General features: G+C 30.4%; 1 protein-coding gene across 20 annotated transcripts in view; it reads left to right on the forward strand.

Moving 5' to 3' along the window:
• The window catches only part of LOC143079830 (uncharacterized), a 41,585-nt gene extending 19,100 nt beyond the window's left edge, over positions 1–22,485 (forward strand). For 4 of the 20 annotated variants that reach the window (XM_076255440.1, XM_076255439.1, XM_076255445.1 and 1 more), the window contains 16 exons: positions 916–954; positions 1,202–1,231; positions 1,468–1,497; positions 1,794–1,838; positions 2,810–2,836; positions 3,540–3,626; positions 6,441–6,479; positions 7,274–7,303; positions 7,619–7,651; positions 10,850–11,092; positions 14,687–14,743; positions 16,629–16,661; positions 18,074–18,208; positions 18,899–19,130; positions 20,185–20,421; positions 21,161–22,485. In XM_076255440.1, the coding sequence (XP_076111555.1) occupies positions 916–954; positions 1,202–1,231; positions 1,468–1,497; positions 1,794–1,838; positions 2,810–2,836; positions 3,540–3,626; positions 6,441–6,479; positions 7,274–7,303; positions 7,619–7,651; positions 10,850–11,092; positions 14,687–14,743; positions 16,629–16,661; positions 18,074–18,208; positions 18,899–19,130; positions 20,185–20,421; positions 21,161–21,252 (1,389 nt within the window). In that variant the 3' untranslated portion in view covers positions 21,253–22,485. Of the gene's footprint in view, positions 1–915; positions 955–1,201; positions 1,232–1,467; positions 1,498–1,793; positions 1,839–2,809; positions 2,837–3,539; positions 3,627–4,784; positions 4,863–6,440; positions 6,480–7,273; positions 7,304–7,618; positions 7,652–8,264; positions 8,286–9,176; positions 9,265–10,849; positions 11,093–14,686; positions 14,744–16,628; positions 16,662–18,073; positions 18,209–18,898; positions 19,131–20,184; positions 20,422–21,160 lie in introns of those variants that run through there. The other 16 variants (XM_076255441.1, XM_076255451.1, XM_076255443.1 and 13 more) reach the window with 16 other exon arrangements.
• Positions 22,486–23,406: the final 921 nt, after the last annotated feature.

Here is a 23,406-nt window from a genome sequence, read left to right on the forward strand (position 1 = left end):
AAAATGACCATATAATTGATATTCGTGTCAATACCGAAGTGCTGACTACTGGGCTGGTGATGCCCTCGGGGACGAAACGTCCACCAGCAGTGACATCGACCCAGTGTCGTATTTAATTATCAAATATACCAGGATTATAATTTAGTACGCAATTTATCAAATCAAATATAAAAATTAAATTATGTTCTGCCAATATCTACATAATTCAATGTAACTACTTACACGAATCAGACAGGAATACAATTGCATATAACACATTTAAGTTAATGATGTCGCATTGATGTTATCTAGATATTAAAAATTGTATTTATTACATTCGGAACTCGCGATGTTACTCCCGAACCAACACTTATCGTCAACTTTATTTCAACTTTCTTGCGGAATTCTCGTCTAAGTTGTTATTAAAATGTGATTCCTAACGTGTCAAATTTGCTAAAAACTAGGTTTAATCCGCCTTTTTCTTCATAAGGAATGCCTTAACCAAGTCAGGAATATGAAAGTTGTTATCCATTCGTTCGATGTGTTTTAGCATTTGAATTTGTCATTTGATTAGGGGACTTTTATTTTTGAATTTTCTTTGGAGTATTTTTGTTATTTTACTTTTTAGTCTACAATAGACTCATAATTAAAGCTCAAAATTATTAAAAATGTTCAAGAGCAATAAGAACTTTTGGTTTTTCAAAATACAGCTTAGCAAATGAACTGGTTACTCCAGTTTTCCCCATGAAATAAACCGTTGGACCATGATACAGCCAAGGACAATAACAGTGACGTTAAACACAAACAAATAAATAAACTTGCAATCAAACACCGTATTTTCAGAAAGTACCGCACAATGTTCTATTCTGTAAAAAATACAAATCAGGTTAATTGTATGCAGAAACAATTTAATGACTTGTTTTGTATTTGTTTTAGCAACATGACGCATACCAGGATGGACCAATGACAGACAGGGTAAGTTACATATATATAATATGTGATATACAAAAGCAGTTCAGGATGTTTTTAAAACAAGTTATTTTTTAGATCGACAAAAACATATCTACCTTTATAGAATTCTTGTATTATTTGCATGAGAACAAAGCCAGGAATGAAGCCATATGATAAGTTCTATTTTTTTCATGTTTCATGGTGTGTTTTATTCTTCTTAATATTTTTGTTCATAAACTGAATACTGACTTTTAACCATAATTTATTTCAGAGAGGATATGGTGATATGGATAGAGGAAGGGTAAGCATAATAATTATTTACTTATATTTACACACATCAATTCATTGTTTCGTTTAATTGAAAATCTGACGAAAAAAATAAATGAAAAATAAAAGATATCGTCATATAACTTCTAAATACTATTGAAAAATATGGATACGAGTGTTCAATATCAATATATTTGAAGAAATATTAGTCGTCATAACCATATTCTTTTATTTTTAATAATATAAAAATTGTATTTTTTGAATCCCTAGGGTTATGAGGATGGATCTCAAACAGACAGAGTAAGTAGTCGCTTTGTAATTTATAAAATCAAAGTCTATGAAAATAACAAAGAGCTATTTGAGAAAACATATAACAAACAAAATGTGCATTTTATATTAGAATAAAAGATGTGTAATGGAAATTTTATATTTGTTAAAATATTAGGGTATATGACAATAGTCATAATTAAAATTGACGACAAACAAAGGGTCTGGAAAAAGAAACTTATTGAAATGTTCTGTTATCATATAACACGAAAACGAAAAAAAAAAAACAATAACAAAACTTAAAACCAATAATGACTTGTGTATTACAGGGCTATAATCGCAGCTATTTAGACCACGGTAACCTTACATATCGGGTATGATACTACACATATACCATCATCCTAAAACTCTTCTACATCATTTTGGCTATGGTAGAGGGTTGTCTCCTTGACAATCATACCACATCTGCTTATTTGTATACTCATTAAAAATCTTTCTGTTTCATTTTAAGTCTACTATCATGCTTACATATGCCAGAATGACAGTTGATATCTATTTTGCTTTTGCTTTTGCATGATTATGACTATAACAAACTCAATATTACTCAAATCAATAAAAAATAAAATTAAAAATTAAAGCAAATATAAATTCGTACATTTTATTTTTTTTGCATATGCTTACATAGACATATTACCGCAAAATGACATTTTGTCTTCTAGAAAGATATATCTCTAGGTTATGACCTTTATATAGTCAATATTTATGTAAAGTTGAAAATTAAAATTAAGCCGAATCTGGATTTGTAAATGTGTAACATTTATCAGTAGACGCTATACATTTAAGTATAGTTTCATATATGCAGATAATATCCCATAATAATCAATAACTTTGTTTCAGAGATAATTTCATTTTATTAAACAATATTCTGTATTCTTCTCATTTTTACATGTATTCTGGCTTTTATAAATTGCACCAACTTCAGATATTTAAATAAAATCGTTTACTTATCATCATAGTCATAATGAAATTATAAATAACATATACAAAACTTAATTACATAAAGCAAATACTCCAAATTGATGTTTTTTTTAATTTTGATTTTTTTGTAATATTTCGATTTATAAAATTTACTATTTTGTATTGCTTTAGTAAAGTGTTATAAAAGACTGAATGCCACCTAAAACACCATATGTATGTACAGCTAAAAAAATATTGCCTTTATAACTGAAAATTTAGTGTTAAGTTTTAATAATGTGCAGTAGTTAGATACTTTTCAATTAGATTAATTGTTTTTTGTAAATGACAATTTGTGTACAAGTCATAAAAAACATTATTTACGTTGCAGAGACATGACAGAAGAGATGATCCGAAGGTAGGGACACGTAGATCTTTAGTAAAACAAATGTTTATATCGTACTGTCCGGACCAAAGTCTCAAATAACACGTGACTGATTTTTTTCTTTCAAAAAAGGGAACTGTTGTAGGTGGCACTATTGTAGTTCAAAGTATGCACATTATCATATGTTATCAAAGGATCAATATGATAATGTAAAGTGTCCTGGGGATTCGGTGATTGGGTAGTCTAAGTAGTTAGCCTGTAAACAGTGAGGTTGTGCGATGCAAGGTGTGTTCGACTATGGTTCTAATTAACAGTAATTAACTGGTTGATATTTTATAAAAACAAGTGCTGAAACTGGCGCAAAAAAACCCAAACATCAATCAGTTACAAATTATTTTTCGTATACGTACGGTGTTAGAATATTTGTTTCGGGAATTAAATCAAGTCAATTTGCTTACAAATTAATGTATCGAATGAAAAAATATTAACCACTGCTATCTTCGAAACATAAGGATGCAAATATAAAAAAAACTTGATAGGCATCAGGCAGACAATTACAGTACTTCATGTATGCCATATACATATATAAACAAGTTTATTTTTCAAAGATTTAGGATTCTGGTTTTCATTTCGTATAAAAGTTGAATAGACCTAATTGAAAGATAGAATACAAGAATTAGTATGTTTGTACATAATGTATACAAAAAGTAAAGTATCTTATGTGATCATTTAACAGTCAAAAAAGAAGATTGTATTCAAATTACCACATATACAGGATGGAAAATATGGCTTTAACTTAATCGGTGGACCCTTCATAAGTCGGGTATTACTTATTTGTCGCTATGGCTAGGATAATACATTCTTATAATGTAATAACAATTGCTAGTATGAATTGAGGCAACAACTACAGTAAAAACTGGGCGACAAATACAGAACAGTTAAATTTTATCATGATTTCTGCCTGTATTATTTTACAAAATGGTTTAGTAATGTTTACCAGCAAGTCTAGTTTAATTATTGTTAGTAGCTACGTTTTAATATTTTGAGTGATTCGTAATTTGACTAGACGATTTATGGTTACTAATTAACGTATGGGATAATTTATAGTTAAAGGTTGTAAGATTACCATCTTTTTCTATCTTTAACAGACGAAATTTACAAAAAAAAGGATTCATCAGCAAAATACTCTCCTCGTTTACTGATGTTTTTCAGCATAGTGCCTTATATTATATTGTTTAGAAATACTAGAATTATTTATTGTGTTCATACCTTTTCCATTCCTTTTCAAAGTGGAAAATTGGGTTTTTGTTTGATATTTTTTGAATGTCAGAAATAAGCAGCCAATGTTAATTACAACTTTTATAATATTATCATTATTTATAGGTGACGATGTAATTTTCTTTGATGTGTTATGTTGTTCTAATCCTGATTTGTTTAATCGTTTTCTAAATTGCAAAAGAACTTCTTTATATTGAAAGATGTATTAAACTCAAACAGTGCAAATTTGGATCATAATCAAATTAAAATAAAAAATTTCGATTTTATATAGAACGTCATGATGTCAGTGAACATATTGAACCAGCAAAAGAAATGAATTTATCTTTATATAAAATTAAATCTGTGAGGACTGAACAAAAATGTTAAATTTTTACTGGTGACACTTTCTTACCTTTCATGTAATTTGAGGGAAATGTGTGACCTGTAAATGTACAGGCAATTAGGGAGTTTTTTCATAGTTGGACCTTGACCATTCATAAACAGTCGTTGCTTTAAATCCCATATCTGCAAGATTGAAATAAAAGAGACAAGTAATAAAAAATGCTAGCAACACGAAACTGCACTGATAACCAACGATTATGTCATACATAATCCACTGAAAAGTTCCAACGTAAATATAGTATTACCAAAATTTGATATGTTACATTATTAAACCCTACAAATTGATCAGTTTAAATAAACACATGATTTATTTGCATTCCAGAAAAGAAATGATATGTATAAATCCAAAGATTATGTCAACAATCGTGCCATGGCAGATCATGTGATAGTTGATGAAGAGGTTATCGTTCTTTCTAAAATCTATTCTATTATATAATACATTAACACATTCACGTTATACTCAGCTTGTATTGGACAAAAGTTTACCTTTATTAGCCTGTTGGTTTGATACCAGGAAAATAACTAACAAGTTTAATAATGAACCGTCTCCGTATTTATATTAACATTTTAATATTAATTATAGGTATTCAATTCATAAAAATGCTGCTCTTAAATTCAATAAAAGACACATTTTTTTGTTTCCGTTACATGGTTTAATTTTGTACGAAACTAACCTACGTCATTTAAAAGCATTTCAAGATCATAGAATTTTGAACTTCCCTTACCAAAGAAGCAACCCTATATTTTAGCATTGTAAGTTTATTTTGTGCAAACAACTTTGCTTTTTAAAAATCGTGAATGTATTTTTTTTAACTGCTTGTGTGAAGCTTAGTAACAAGGGTAGGGCAACATGTGATGGTCACTTGCTTAAGTTTGGTGTAAAATTTCTAAAACAGCATTTATGTCGGTAATCAAATGTCAAACGTTGCATTTCATATGAATCTGTCTTTCTGATTGGTTGTTTATTCTATGTCTATGATTTGAAACTTTATGCTGCTATTTATTGAACCGATTTTTGCTTCTCCCACTTTTTAATTTGAAAACTTAATCGAAATGCCTAGATTCTATAAACAATGTTTGCTGTGTACAATACATATCTAACTTTCCTGGAATGCATAATTTTAACAAATACTAGTATTATTAACATGCTATAACCGAATTAACATCAATGACATGTCAACTTATGTAAGTACAACCATACCAATTGACATTCAAAAGTACCACTACCAATACATGATGGCAGATAGCTATCGACCAACATATATATTTCAGTGCATGGTCGTTTTACTGATTATCTTGTATTTGAAATCATGACGATAACATTTTTCGAGTTCAGATCTATACGACTACTAGCAAGACTTGTCACAATAACAATAGAACGACTGTAAATCACATGCAAAACCGGAAATTTATGTACAATACAGACAATTGGGAAATCTCTATCGACAAGGAAGTAGTGCTTGTCCACAATATGATCTAGCTACTGTTTTGATATTATAAAAATTTGAATGTTATATTTCTGAATTATGTTTATATCAATTAGGGCTACGCTGAGATTGGTTTTTTATTGATTTCAAACGGAAATCAGTATTAGTCTTATAAGTAGAATAGTTAGCTAGTTCATACTTTTGGTTATATTTCAATTTTTATCGAACTAACAGAAATGATGATGACAAATTTTTAGACTAGTGAAAAAAAAAATAGAGGATCAACCTGTTGTATAATATGATGAGTTGTCTTTTACCATGTAAATACATGTAACTAGAAAGTAAAATATAGCGTAATACGAAACTTAAGTTCATACTTTTTATTTATTATAACAAATATGTAAAACGTTAGTAATTTTGTAGTCAGTTCCTTTACCTTTTTATCTTTTTTTATAAGAAAAACTGTATTAAGGGGATAATTTCCAGTTTAAATTACTATATAACCAGACTACTCAGAAATGAAATATTTTTATTTTTATTTTCTTACATAGTATGACCGATACAGACCTACGCAGAAAGATTACGGAGATGTAAGTCTGGTTTTGTATGTTTTGTCTGATTTATTGTAGAGAGAAGTTGTATGTTTACATGTGTATTAACTTATCTAGACGGGTTAATATAACAAATTCATTTTATACATTTTTATACTTACAAATGCATCGTCTTTGAATCAAGAAGACGACTAGTACATAGATTTACAAGTAAACGAATGAGGATCTGAAACGGTCCTAAATGACTGAACAAAAAATCGTTTTAACATTTAAAAAATTAGTAACTGTGATAAATTTAGTACTGTTAATACTGTTTGCTTGCAGTCAATTTTAGCCTATATTTAGACTTTTCAGTATATGTAATTTACTTGTAGACATCAACATCAAACTGAATGATCCGAAAAGCTACTAAACTGAGGTCTAAACATTGAATAAAAGACAGAACATAACTGAATAACTAATTTTCAAGACACTCAAATGGTGTTAAGATCAAAATGAGTATTTAACAATGTTTAAGGCTAAAATATTTTTTCTTTATTGTATAACCAAAAGTACAATATTACGCAAAAACTGCATATCCACTGCCAATTCGGCATGTTGTTAATAAAAAATGTTCTTAGTGTAGAAATTTAAAGATGTAAATAGAACGCTTTCATGCATTATTGCACAGATTCTTTTAGTCATTAAGTATTTTGATATAAATAAGTATCTTCCTTCACATTGATGTGTCCCCTTAATATGAAGTGCATTTTTCAATAGAAAATTTGTCTCCGAATTATGATTATTTAGATTGTTTCATCGGCATTCATTTGTTAAGTTTTGTCTCATTTCAGTTTGAAACTACTCCTAAACTAGATAACATGGTGAGTTATATTTTAATTCTCTCGTTATACGTTGCACAAGTTATAGCTGTTAAAATGCTAAAATACGTGTAAAAAGATGTTTTAAAAATTAATCAATTGTCGAGGTCATAGAATTATTCCCCATTTCAATAAGTCTATAATTGTTTATATAGATAGACGCAAAATGTACCGATATACAATATTGAGTTACCGTTCTTTTCAGAGGAGAATCGTATCAAATCAATTCAATAAATATTGAAGTATTTTGAAAGATAAAAAAATAAAATATTTTTTTCTATTTTGATTTTTATTAATTAATTACTTTTGTGTTTTCAGCCGAAACCCTACAGAGGACAGTTTGATCGACAGGTGAGTTTGTTTACAATGTTGCTTTTATCAATTTTGACACAACACATTGTGTTTGTTCGAAAATTGACCAATATGTCAAAACCTCTTCAATATCATAATTATGAGCAATCAGAATGAAATGATCTATTTATTTGAGAACGTTCACTTTTTTTTAAAAGATGTCTATAGGGAATATCATAATTTACAGGAAATTGTACATACGGTGTTCAACCTTTTGTTTTGACGTTTTTTGGGGTAGTCATTAATTTTTATAAATCCTTTTTTTTAACAAAAAATGCCAATAATAGAGAGATAATCTGTCCACAACCTTACGAAAAGAATACATACAGTCTTGAATATTTCTAAAAAATAAGACTAAATTATGTTAAGTTTCTCTTTGGTTAACGGTTTAGGGTATTCATTGAGTTTCATACTACAAAACCAATGATACAAAGATTAGCTGTAACCCACCACGTAGAATAGTTTAAATTATCATCGTGTGTATTTTTCGTATACTAGCATAGAATTCAACATTTATTGATAATTGAATTGAAATAATACTTGTAATTTGTATTGATGTTATTACTTAGTACTTCCAAAGGTATTTTCATTTCGTATTAATAAACCAATACAGGTTGACGCATTCCAAAACAGGGTAACCTGCTATACTCATTATTTGGTCTAATTAAAACACAGTTTTGAGGCATAGTTAAGCGTGCAAACACTATTAACGGTGACGGCCACATAATCAAGTGTGCAATCATTATGAAGGGAGACGCGAACAAACTGTAAACCAACATTTTTTCGCTGAGACTTCATTTCGCGATTGGCTCTTTCTACATGTATCCCACTTCGCGGCGATTTAATTTCGCGATTTTTCAAATTTACTTCATGCAGGCAGATAAGGAGATATCCATATATACAGTTTTCGTGCTATTCTTACTCCTGAAAATAGTTTGCTTTTGAAAAAAAGTTGGTTTATAGTAATCATGGGTGCAATACAATGAAAGGAAGCGGGTTCATACGAATACATATGTTTAAAAAGAAAAGTTACATATTATTTATGGAAAAACATGAGTAGATGTAGGATTTATGTAAAGTTTCTGATGAGTGTAGCATTGCTGAGCAAGAGAAAATGTAAATTGTTAATCTGATTGGCTAATATCAATCAGAACACGTATTAATGACAAATCCCAAATAAGTTTTGAGAAGTTGACATTGATGAATTTAAAATTTACGAGATATCATGTTTATTCAATATTATTGAAAAATAGGTTAGTCGTAATAATTAGTATATTTAAGGAGTAGGTTCAAGAACGGTGTATTTGACTCACGAATTCCGGGAACTTTAACTTTAGTAATAATAATAATCGTTTATCGACCACTACTTTGTAAGAGCAAACAATTTATAAACCATTTACTGGATAACTTATATTTTGAATTGAGAAAACAAAATAGGAAACCGAAGTCTTATGAAGATTCTAATCATTGAAGTTTCAGAAGAAAGAAGTGAATTAGCTTTAATACCTTTAGACAACATTTGTAGGCATGGTTTTGTAACCAATCAAATGGAAACAGTTGGTGAACAGACATTTTTGATGAAGTTGACAGTCAATAAAATTATACCATGCTGACATGTCGTTTTGTAACTTCTCTTTTGTATTACTCCGATTAAATCCTATATGCAGAAATAAGTTTCAAAACAGTGAAATTATCCCTAATTTTATGTAATATCATAATGATGTCATATATTCCGGAAGTCATATACTTTAATTGACACATAGATAATTAATAAGCATTCAAAGTCCGGTTGGGATGTCTGAGGGACAAACAAAATATCTGATTCCCATGAACAATCTTTAAAGTTTGTTTTTAAAAAAACTGCATTGCTTTGCGTAATGTAATTAGCTAAACGTAAACTTATATGTTATATGTAATGTTTGAAAATAATCCTCAATAGCATAGGTTTAAGGCGTTGTTAATGAGGGTAAATGAAGTAAAAGCTTCGTTCGAACACAAGTTAAAGAATTATTTATCTTATACAATAAGTTTACTTCTTAATCTGTTCTATTTACGTATGACTTTTGTCAAGTAGTATTACAAAAATTGCATCCGCTTTGAAAAAGTTTAATCTCTTTTTAACTTGAAATATATAGTGGCAAAGCACAATTGAGTATTTAACCATACATAAAATAGTATCTTTTTGTAATAATTAGAAAATGATTAGAATAAAGTTGCAATTAAATGCGTGCCAACTGACACTATGTACATGTAAAGATACAGAAACAAACAGTCCTACACAAAGACAGACAGGAACAGACATTTATTTGCATACTTTGTATTAAAATCATGTTGTTTGTATATAATTTTGTACTATACAAATTGGTACATACAATTACCTTTTAAGTGACACTGATCGAAATATAAAAGTATTGTTACAATATTTAAACAGTTGATATAACCTCGAATTACAGAATATTAAAGTAATACTTTTAAATGGTTAAACGATTCGATATTCCATGAGTTTGAATAACATCTTTTAGTGTGTAATCTGACTAAAAACCAAGTTATGCATACTTAATTATCAAGCAGAAAGGACTAGATCAATAGTAGATATTCTTTTTATACCGTTTCATTAACGACAAAATCGATTTCAATGTACTTTGTGCAGTGTACAATCTACGAGATGTAAATATTCTATTCACCTTTCATAGCGGGAAGATTTTATTTTAATATCAATTTAATACTTGAATCAATATTGATGAAAGACTTCTCTAATACAAAAATGTCCTATATTATATTTTCCAAATAACCCCATTAGGGTAAACAAGAAAAGCGAGGTATACAATACTGATCTGTTACTCTCTAATAAATCTGGTTTGCGGAACACCTTTGGTGATAAAGAAAAAGTTAAAGTGTCTTCCGTTTACCTTGACGACAAGGATATAAGTTGGTATTAATTACACCTGGTGGCATTTGTGACTCTCATTTTTTAAATCTTTCGGACTAAACAAAATGGATCCACAATGGAAAACTTATCATTCTCGTATGCAGCATTTGGAAAGGAATTTAGCGGACCATGATTCCCGTTTTAATAAATTTGATCACCGTAATGAAACTCATTCAGCTAAGTTAAGAACGCTAGAAACACAATTAGAGGATTTAAAATTGGATAATTCAAGACTTTATAATGAAGTTGTTTCCTTACGTTCACATGAGAATCCGGGGCAGAAAAATTTGGATCAAAGGTTGAATCAGCAGCCACCCGATTCATACAGATCTGGTCAACATACGGACAGATATCATGATGAGAGGGGTCGGCCTGAATACCGACAAGAAGACCATGACCGACGAGGAGAACCACAAAAGAGGAGAGATTTAGACCGAATTGAAATGCATGAAGGCAATTTTAAGCCTTACGCTTCCAATTACTACCAAGACAAGCTAAACACACGGAATCCGGTAAGCAGGTTTCTGGTTAACGCGCTAAAGTGCTAGTGTAAATGTACTTGTAGTTGCTAGCAATATTTTTTTGAAAATTATAATCTTATTAATAATAACTTATTTTAGTAGTGTTTCAATGAAAATAGTTTTCTTAGTTAAAAAAGTTTTAGTATGCAAACTTTTAAAAGGCTAGATCTTATATCAATACTTAGCATTTAGCAACCAGGGCATGGTGTTCTTTGAAAAGGAAGCGCTTGATGGCATTGCACTTAATTGTCTTACTGCATTATGTTGCTGCTTTGATATACAAATGTACAATAGTTTTCACTGAAATACCAACCAATATTATCGGCAGTAAATAATATTCCCTGTGTATGTCGATAAATAATGGTAGGTATTATTTTAATTGTTGCTATGGAATAAAATGTAAGAATACATTTTCGATAACGATTGACATCGTGCGATTTAGATGTGGTTGGCTAAGGAGTTGCTAGTGACAATTGATTTTTGATGCGACAGACATATAAAGTATCTTGTAACAACATACCTACATGAGGTTTTTATTGTCTTAACCAGAATGTGAAGCCTTTTATGAATTCGTTCGCTGCGCTCATTCGGCACAACTGGAATTTAATTGATGTTGACAAATATTTAGAATTAAATCAGAATTTTGATAATAGAACATTCTTTACCATAATCAGTATTCATACAGTTTGAAGTAAGGGAGTGAATTACGTTTGAATTTCAAACTATATGTAATTCGTATAAGTCATGGGTATCCCTCGATACAACATTAATACAAATCATGTAACATTTCAAACAATGTATGAAATCATCTTCCACTGCAATTAATAGCAGGGGAAAAAACAGACAAATTTTTATTTGAAATGTGTAAAGTTATTAAAAAAAATCCTTAAAGTATGCAATTTTAACTCTTCTATAATGAAGTTCATCAACTTTTTTCTATTTTGACCCGCTGAGTGAATCAATTAACAAACAATTGGGCATACCACTTAACCAATATCGTCTTATAAAAATTGTACATCAAGGTCGGAACGTTAATGGAAGTGAAAGAAATGTCATTCAAACATATGAATGCTATTTAAAAGTAAAACTTATCTGAATGTAAATCACTTTGTATGAAATACGATTTTTAAAGATAAGTTGTAATTCAAAGGATAATGTTGATGGCGGTGAATTGATAATCACAAACTATGAAGAAATCAAACCCAGTAACATGATATAAGTTATTTCTATAATAAAACCTTACTTCACTCTATACATTTTCTTAACAAAACATTTCTTATATATATTATATACAAATATTTAATAGCTTTGACAATGTTCATTTTTTTCATAGACGTCATCTAGCAGATTATACTTAATTATACTTTCTATAATATAGCCATAGTTCCCATCACCCAAGTTAATCATCATCATAGAAAGTAATATTATATTGAAGTGAGAATATTAATTCATATTTAAAGGCAAACTTTAATATATATGATTATAGAACTATTATATTAAACTAGACTATGTTTGCATTATGTCTAAAATATACGGTATATATAGACATCAAGTGGTGCTGAGGACTAACCATTCTGAAAGGCTGTGATGGATGATTAAGTATGTAACCACGTCCTTTTTCATGAACATTCAGCTTGTTACGAATTCTTCTTACCAAACATATTTTCATTTGCAGAATAAAGTCCACATTTACCAATCAACTGTTTGATCAACAAACAACACATCCCATTTAATTGGTTTAATTAACATATATGTCAAGTATTTGCCACTGGAAATTAAACAAATAACAATCATTAGTAATGCGAAGAAAAACACGTGTAGCGATAAATTTTATTATAGAATATTATTTGATAATTATTCAGTTCTTGTTTTTGGTCTCATCATCATGTTTGTTTAAGGATTTTGTTTTCTACATTAGTTAGGCCGCTGGTTTTCCTCGTTTCAATTGTTTTACATCTTGTCATGTCGGAGCATTTTATCGTGTTCTATACGGTAAGGGATTTTTCCTAGTATAGTTGCGTACATCTGATCATTTCATTATTTGATCACTTTAAAATTGTTTTTTTTTTTTTTTTTTTTTTAAAGATTTCCTTTTCCTATTTTTAAGGGAAAGGGTGCAATCACAACGTTTTAAATCATATATATTTATATACTAAACCGCTAACGGGATGGACCGTACTTGATTGTCAATGATGAAATATAATCTTTCAATCAGTTTCATTGAGGTCTGGAACTAGTATGTCAGTAACTGCTAGTAGTCCTTTGTTCATTTATGTATCATTGTTATTTGTGTTATGTTCTTTTGTAACCAGACATCGGACTTGCACTTCTTTAAAACTGAGTTTTTGCGTACTGCTATGTGTTTTTTTACACTACATTGGTCAGAGGTATAGGGAAGGGTTGAGACCTCACAAACATGTTTATCTCTCCCGCTTTTTTGCGCCTGTACCAAGTCGGGAGTCGCTGGCATTTGTTAAGCTTGTTTTGTTTTTTTTTTTCATTTTAGTTCCATTAAATATGTTTTGGAGTTTAGTGTGAAGTCTATTTTCACTGAAATAGTACACATTTTTTTTAAGGTGCAAGCTGAGGACCACTTCCGGGTGCGGGATTTTTTTTCGCTGCGTCGAAGACCCATAGGAGAGCTTCGGCTGTTGTCTGCTCTTTGGTCGGGCTTTTGTCTCTTTGACATATTTCCCATTTTCAGTCTCAATTTTATAATTTAATGTAAAATTCTTTTAATATTTTAAGACTTCAGGAAATATTTCATTCGAATGACTTCTTCGTTTGTCAAATACATGATATTCGATGTTCAACTTTATATTTATTGACCTTGGAAATTAACGTACAAATATATAACCAAAAATCATAACATTAGATATTGAGTGCCCTTTACATGTGACTGAAACGTTTAAACTCACAAGAATATAAATTATGTTTACTTTAGTCGTACAAATGTCATACTATTCAAATAAAATGCTTCTATGTAAACCTAATATGTTTTGAGATTACCTATAAAATATACCATATACAAATAAACGATAGGTGAACAATTTTAAATGAAATACCAAAGTATGTATATTCTGTACGATGTGTCTATAAGAAGAAACTGAAATGTATTTGCATATACTTATATCTTTTATTCCAGAAAGGAATTACTCTTATAAGGTTCAAGTGGTTTACGGAATAGGAATATTTATTTTGTTATTATTTTATTATGGTGACGGGGATATATTGTGAAATCGGTGGTGGGGTTTTGTACTTTTGATATGAATATTTTCAATTCTCATAGGCTTTAATTTCAATATGAATTTAAATATGCTTTAAATGAGAGATTTTACGCTTTTTGTCAGTAAAATAGTTTCTTTTGACAAGTTATTTAGAATTTTTCAAAAGGGATATTATATTTTCATTTGAGATAAAAATTTAACAACTTTATAAGATTACTATAAAGTTATAGAAAGTTTGCCTTTTAAATATGAATTTAGTTTGAATAAAGAAAATGTTAAACTATATTAATGTTATTTAAAAAAAATACGTAAGGGAGATAATCACAAGGTATTCTTTATTAAGCATAAACTTTTGTAGGTTAGAGAACAAAATCTGTCACATGAGATATCGACTCATGCAGTACCACCTCCTCATGTAAGTTATCACCAGTTATCACCATGTGAATAATGGACCTAATTTAGTAAACAAACTACATGTATAGTATTAAACAATCGATGTTGCCTGACTGTGTTTCATTTTTAAATGGAAGGAACAATTATAACACAATATTCGTCGTCCAGTCTCGTCAAATGTCCGTTTTTCTGCCCGAATCTCTTCCACAGAAAACAAAATATTTTTCAATTTTTTTTTTCGGTAAGGAGCGACCATTAGATTTTATGGAAGGTTCCATGATTTGGGAAATAGATATGCTGGGTCTGTTTAAAAATAAGAACATTACATTTCAATAGGATAACAAACCCAAATTATTGAAAAATTTGAAAAGATAATTATCCTGAGGAACATATGGTCTATTTTTTTTATATATTGCTGCGCCTCTGTTGACAATGTTTTCTCAAGGTAAAAACTTGCTTTAACACCCTCTTGGCTATGTGTTATTCATATACTATAATACTAGAACGTTCTTGTCTACTTACGTACAAATGTATACACCAAGCTCAAAATACGTGACCTGCTGATGTAGAAATCACGTCTTTTCAATCTTGCATTTAGTGGGTAAAAATAATGAAGACAAGTTCTCAACAACAGCATTTTTTATGAATTATAAAGCGTCCCCTCCATTAAAACGATAGAGTGAATGCAATTACTAGGAATTGCCAAAGTACTTCTTTAACCATGCTAATGATAAAAGCAAAATTATATTATTGTTGAGCATAAAAAATTATTGCTGATTCAATACCGCGATCAAAAGTAACAGCTTTTTGTACAAAGATTGTTTAAAGTTAGGGTACTGTACTAATAAAGTAGAAAATATGTTGCATGCGTCAGTAGAAGCTAGAGAATCTAACAATATCATGCTAGAGAGACCATTTTGCAGAACTTCTTTTAGCAGTTTAAGTGTCAAGTGTTTATTTTTATTAGGTCCGCCTTTTTGTCATTTGTATTGTTTCAGACCATTGTTTTAAATGCCATTGAAAGGGCAGACAATTGTAACAGTTACTAACTTGAAAAGTAGGTAGAATGGCCTTTATTTTGGTTAAATGACGATTACCAAACAATGCAATCTGACAGTTTTGTTGGATGCAGTGAATCCCTGAAACCATACATGGGTTTGAACGCTCATTTTTAATTATTGATTATCGAAATACTAATACTTCGAGGTTCTTGTGAAATTGACTGTAGTTTTCAGTATGTTTTTCTGTTTTATTTAGCAATGTTTGGGTTGTTTCTAATCTGTGTATGACCTGGATGCATTTAAAACCTTAAAATTCGTCGAAGTATTTTGAGTTTTATTCTTACATATATGAGGTGACTTCTTAGTGTTAGACAACCAAGAGACATTAATCCACTTTTGTCTAAATCCTCATTACTTTTTATTACTAATCAGTGTATAAAAGTTAAAGGACGGGTGTCAACATTGGAGAAGAAAATGAAAAATTTTGTCCTGCATTTTTTTTAGCTGTAATCTCTGTCCTGCCTTTTTATTTTTCACTCTGTTTGGTCCTACTTTTTTTTTTTTTAGTTTATCCTGACTTTTTTTACATAAATTGTCGTCCTGACTTTTTTTTTTTTTGGCAATTGTCTCATCCTGCCTTTTTTTTTACTCAAAACTCCTGTCCTGCCTATTTTTTTCAAATTTCATCCTAGCCCCCCCCCCCCCCCCCCCATAAAAATCAAATGGTAGCTCCCTTATCATTGTTGTTTGTCTTTTTGTTGTTTTCAACATTGTGTTTTATTTTTGTATTGGATTTTATTTAATCTATGTATCTGCTCTCTCAGTCATGTACATGTAATGTAAGTTAAACGATCCTTTTGTCATCAAGATTATTCATTGACTTACGTTAAACTTGGTTATTTGTAGATTGATTACAAGTCGACAGGAAACATTGAACCAGTGAGTAAAAGTTTTGTTTTTATAAACATAAAGCAGTTGTTAACATGCGATAAAATAACGTGCATCTTTGAAAACCAATAAAAGAAGAAAATACAAAACAAAATGTGGCTTATAATAGTGACTACGCATTGGTCAAGAGGAAACAGCGGACGTAATGAAAGCGACCACACTAAATAACTCATTTTGTTAGCATGGTTTAATTTTCTTTACCTTGTTCAGTAGATTGGTTAAAAAAGGAAAGATAAAAACAAAAATAACACACACAAACAATGTTTGAATGAAGATGCATAGAATTATGGTGCAAAATGATTATAGTTAACAGAGCCTCCAATTTTACTAATTTTAAAGAATAATTTTATTGCCAAAGGAATCAACTAATTTTCATATTTCTGATCCCATATTTATTTTATGTTCGTGCTTTATACACAATCTGCAAAGAAATTAAAATATTTTTAATTTTTTTTTTTATCATATATGTTAAATTTCTATCAGTGATACAGTATAAAAAAGTATGAATGCATAACCACAACACATTTCACCAAAAGCATGTATATGTTCCAGACCGTATGAGTATTTGGACCGTACGCGTACGGTCTGGACCGTATGCGTATATTTTCAAAATACGCATACGGTCGGACCGTACGCGTACGGTCTAACTAATATTAAGAAGTTGGTCACGTTTATCAGATACAAATGTATATAACAGATCAACATAGCTTACATCTCAAATTAATGTAAAAAGTTCAATAGTAATTGAAATAAAACAAAATAATGTTATAACTATTTTAAAAAATCACGTTTATTTAATCTGTTAATCTCCTGTATTTAGCATGTCAGTAATTCATATATTGAAGCCAAGTATGCTAATTAAAATTGAAGTTATCGGAAGTAAACTTAGAGTGGGAGGACAATCGTTTTAGAATATTAAGGAACTTTACAAAAAAAATGCAAAGCAACGTGCATGAACAAATTATGTTAAGTAGTCGTAAAAAAAATATGACGTTCTTTGTGGAAGTCAGTGTCACCTTGAGTACCAAAATAGGAATCACGGATATAAAAATAAACACATATTTAATTTCAATTGTTCGCTTAATCATTTCATCCATATACATGTAATAAAATCAATTTGTATAACTAAAAATAATGATTTTGGTAAATATTTGTTTAAATTTAACCAATATGATCCCAAAAACATCAGCTGGACCGTACGCGTACACTCATACGGTCCGACCGTACGCGTATGGTCGGACCGTACGAGTATACGTATACGGTCCGGACCGTACGCGTACGGTCCAAATACTCATATGGTCTGGAACATATACATGATTTTCTTTATTTTACGTTTATTCTTTATTGTTATATTCTGATATATATGTCATAATGATATTTAACCACATTTCCTACACATTTAGGTTTCTAAACCGGAGAGTGGAGTTTACCTTTTCATCAGAACTCACAAGGATGCTCTATCAGATATAAAGACAAGCTTTCAGAAACACAAAACAATGTTGAACCAGAGTGGGATGTTGACTGGAATATCAACAAGGGTACGCACTATGTTTGTTTAATTTAGAACCATGAGAAGGTGGAGAGGAGTAAGGGAAAATTGGAATGCATCGAAGTAGGAAACAGGAGCCAGGGGAGGAAAGTGGAAGAAGGGGCGGGTATCGGAGGATGAAGTGATTGCATAGAAATATTCTAGTTAAAAAAAAAAAGCTTTATAACACGTCTCTTTATTCCTGCTTGATTTGTAAACAAAACCAAGGTCTCACAATGTTTCGTGCATTCAACCAGCACAATAACACAAATTAATTTCGCACACACTTCAGCTAATTAGATACTATGTATACGTTTAATAGAAATTATAACAACGATGATGGCCGAGTGGTCTCAATAGTTTTTAGTAATGCATCACTTGCAAGTCAAAACTCGGGTTGTGAGGCGAATCCCACAGTGTCAGGTACGCTCGACTCCATTCTCAATTGACTAGGACGGTTTTACTACCAAAAGGTCGGTATTTTGTCCCGGGCACTCATGCTTCTACAACAATAAAAAATTACCACTACAAAAGAGGACAATAGTGCAGAAAATTGCATATATTTAAAGCTCAATCAATTAATTAATTTAATCAATTAACCAATATAACAACGAAAGATCATCTATTTCGTTTAGAAGTTATAAATTGGTAAAACCTGACTTAAATAATAGAATCCATTTTAATGATAAATATTGTCTAGGTAAGAATTACTGGTGACTACAGCAATTGGCAACTGAAACGAGGACCTGCTTTTGAAGACCACGGAGTTACTGAGTATGACACCGATTATATTGTTATAGTTCTGTGGTTCCCAAATGCAAAGGCGGCTAAATATTGGATTGACTACGATAAAGACTTTAAGGGGGCGTCATTCCCAGCTCCATATGGGCGTGACATGGTTATTGTACCAATCAATTACATCCCGCCAGAAGGTAGGTCTAACATGTCAATCACTTTGAGTAAATTTAATATTTTTTTTCAGCATAAATTTTGTAGTTGCATACCTTTTATTCAACTTGGGTTGAGTATTTTTTTTTTCATTTTCTCTTCTAAAATCAAGATCCCGCGGAAATCAAGTGGTTGTTATTGAGTGCTGTCTGTTACTTTTTATTTTCTTAATTATTTCTTGCAAGAAATCTTCATAAATCAGAACGTTGGACTTCTTCTTTTAATTCATTCTCAATTTGTTATGAACGAACCTTTTTATAGCTTTACGATAAGGTGTTTCTCATTGTTGAGGGCTGGTACATTGTCCTTTACTTGTTAACATATTCGTCCTTTGGTAATTAAATAGTTGAGTATAATTGGTTTTCATACATGCATGTACCGCATCGCTTTATTTTAAGTAAATTTTAAGATTAAGGGCAACAAGAATTAAGATTGGAAATTGAATTTGCCCATCGGAAAATTGTATTTCGGTTATGGCAGAAGTTTAGTCTTTCAGCAGTCTAGTTACGGGCCCACCATACAGTTTTAACAGACGTGTTTTATCGTACAGAATGCATAGCATCTGCCCTACACTATAATAGACAACAGATGTTAAATTCCCAATTCGATTGAACGTGGTTGCGTACTTATACATCCAAAGAAGACGGACGTGATTTGCAAATTGGAAGTATTCATTTATTAGTTGGAGAAAATGGGATCTGTATTTTCTGGTGGTTTGCTTTGTTAAATTGTAAAGGATTTGCTATTCCACTATATTGTCCATCGAATATAATTCAACTCCATCTGTGGTGATCTTGCGATATATGTTTCAGAAATCAATAATTTGATTCAAACAATAAGAGTTGAAGAACAACTTCATAAATATTCGTAAGCTGACATATACATGTATGTAATCTATAAAAACTGCATTGCTTGCATCCATGTCAATGGGTCTCTAGTTATTAGTCGTCTCATTTGCCATCTTACCATTTCTTCTTCTTATTTTTTATATCTACACCAAATAAAAGTAAAGAAGCATCTAAATCTTTATAATTTTAGACGGATCATGTAGAACATTTTTACTTACTGAATATCCAGCAGTTAAACATCCAGATTACTTCCGAACAGACATAATTGAACCAATGAGAGACATTCTACGTGATTATAATTGTGAACCCTTTGTTGTACGTACTAACAACGCTAGTGTTGATCGTAGCAGCTGGATTGGAACCGGAAGTACCCTAGCTGTACATCGTTTCCCTAGCGACACAGAGGCTCAAAGATTTCTTACAGATCGTAAGTAAAATCAAATTTATGTTTTTTTTTTTTGTACCTTAAAATGGGGGTAGAAAAAGAAGTCTGTGGATTGAACTAAAAATTACCATTGGTTTTGTTTAAACCAATATTTTCAATTTCAGTAGTTCATGTACTAGAGGTACCGTAACACAGGCACTCGTCTCAGATTTCCCCCCTATATACGAGTGCCTGTGTACCGTAATATTGTTTCTTAGTGGCATAATTTTATGTTTGTTTTTATTAGACACTTGTTAAATTTCATTTCTTCTTTTATTGAATCGCTAGCATTAATATGCGTAAAACTATTCCAACATAACTGTTTTCTATATCAGTACTCTTAAACGCTAAGAAATCATACGATATTCACAAAACAGAGGCGTAACAGATATTTATAGGTCAAAAATAAAACGACAATGCCTTGGCGACAAACGAAAAAGACAATGCTTTGGCATCATATGAAAAACGACATAAAAAGACATATCAACGGTACGAAACACAGCATAGAACACTAAAGACTTAGCATCATGGATCAAACCAAAAACTGGAGATGATCTTCAGTGTTCCGGGAGGGTAAACATATCCTGCTCCACATGTGATTTGTTCTGAATATATGGCATTTTAGTGTCTTTCCTTATCAATGAATATTTGCGTGATAAATAGTTCACCATATATTGTAAGTATTGCGTTCATAATGTTAATTCTTTTTCTTTCAATTAATCTTATTTATATTATTTTGCAGCACGTGCAAGAAATCTAAGAGGAAAATTGAATGGTGTCACAAAAGGAGGCCGACATACTACCGTCAAGTTTACAATAACAGATTTGGTATAAATATAGAAATGTCAATATCATAAACACTTCCAATTTCTGCCATATAGATAATACATTGACATGTATGTATGTATGATATCAATACATGTATTTTTATTCACAGAAGAAATGTTACATTTTTCTCTATAAAGCATGATGTTAAAACAAATTATTGTCCATATTTAGCAATTCTTCTAAGGGTCATTTCCTTTCCATAAATTCGAAATACTCAAAATTCAAATTTTTTAGAATTATATTTGGGAATTCCTGCGGATCTAACGCACAACAAATAAACAATTAACATACAATAAGAAGAAAAACAAAACCCTTACATACATGGGTGATAACTCACGCTTGCAGAAAAATAAAAAAAAATAAAACAGTTTTTTCATCAAAACCAGGATACGATATACACGTTTTGAATAAAAAAATATTAAACCGTCAAAAGACTATGTTAAAATACAGTTTCTCAAATTACATTTCAAAGTTTTTCGATATATCGGTTGTAATATATTGTTGTTCCTAAAACTTTGATTATATCGCTGAATGGATTCTAAATTTAACAGAGAATACATTTGTCCCGTAACTCATTGCAATATTTTTGTGTGCATTATTTGATTTGGTCATTCTTTAAACAGTTTAACAGTTACGAGTATTGCCTATTGTCTAAGCATTACCCATGTCAGCTTTAATACCAATTAATTATAATTTTCTGTGGTAGTGAAATCCATAGCAGAAAAATGAAGCATAAATACTTCCTTGGGACAATTTTCTCTATGTTTACGCAACAAAGGGAGGTATTTGCAAAACTTTGTTAAACAGTCATATATCCAATACTAGTTAGACATCAAATGCGTACTGTGCAAGATATACAATAAGTATAATATGTATGTGTGGTACATGTTTTGTGTATCATTTAACAATATTTATTCATAGTTGTATTTTTTAATCTTTTATTCCAAATATTGTTGTGATAGATATGTGTTATGGATGAGGGTTTCTGTTTGACTATGTGATAATGTATATAATATTTTGAATGTTGTTTAATTATCTGCAATTATAATAATATAAGAGATCTCTTCTTTTAAAGAAATCTATGTATACTGTTTTATATGTAATATATTCAAAAGAAAACTTTGTATTTAGGCATGGAATTGTGTTTTATAAATAAATCATCTAAACAAAAAAGAGGCTTTGAATAGAGAAAACATAGATATAGACGATAATTATACAAATAAAACACACCTGCAATAATTTGCTTTAGATTTCTTTTACCTAAAAATATTATCAACCGAGACGAAGTCGAGATAACAATGTTTTGGTTTAACGGTAGTTACCTCTTTCAGGGAAAAAAAAATGTAACGTTACCCTCTTGTGCATGCTATCAATAATTTATAAATCAAGCAGACGATAATTTGATATCAACTCTATAATTTAAAAGAGTTATCAGAGCCAGGTGTTAGACTAGAAGGTGACGGACTCGTCTTAACCAACAATAAAAGGCATTTTAATACAAAGTAAAGCATTTTTTTCTAATATCGATTGAAGAGAACTGCAATATACACAAAAAGACAACAACCCAATGTTTTACATTTAAATATCATCGTACATTTTTCTACAATGTACATGTGTCAATATCAAGCTCCTTTGAATATTTGACAGACTTTTAAAGACCTGTCATAAACACAACATTCTCCGAACACTTCAGTTAAAATAATCAAACACAAACACAATAAAATGTGACAACTGGCGATGTTCTTGACCTGGAACAAGCATATATATAAGAAGACTGTGGCTTGATTAAACTAGTTTGATCAGATCAAAACCGTTTCCTAGTTTCAATCCCGATCAGTAATTTAACAAAAGGTACACAAAAGAGTGTACAATAGAAGATCACTTGATCATAATGATAGTTATAGACGTATATAAAAATGAAAGTAATAATGAGTATATCAATTTAACACTAAATGTTATACAGTAGTTGGTTCAATTATTAATCAATTGTAAATCATAAAGTTGGTTTTCACATAAGAATTATTGTTCATTTGTCATAGAACCGGGAGCTTTCATATCTAATTATTCGATGTACATTTTGTACATTTTTAGAGACAGTACAGCGCCCTTATGGTATAGTCACATCCCCACGTTCTCTCGTCTCGTATGGATAGTTGTCTC

This window comes from Mytilus galloprovincialis, chromosome 6, assembly GCF_965363235.1.
Source record: "Mytilus galloprovincialis chromosome 6, xbMytGall1.hap1.1, whole genome shotgun sequence".
Lineage (NCBI taxonomy): Eukaryota > Metazoa > Mollusca > Bivalvia > Mytilida > Mytilidae > Mytilus > Mytilus galloprovincialis.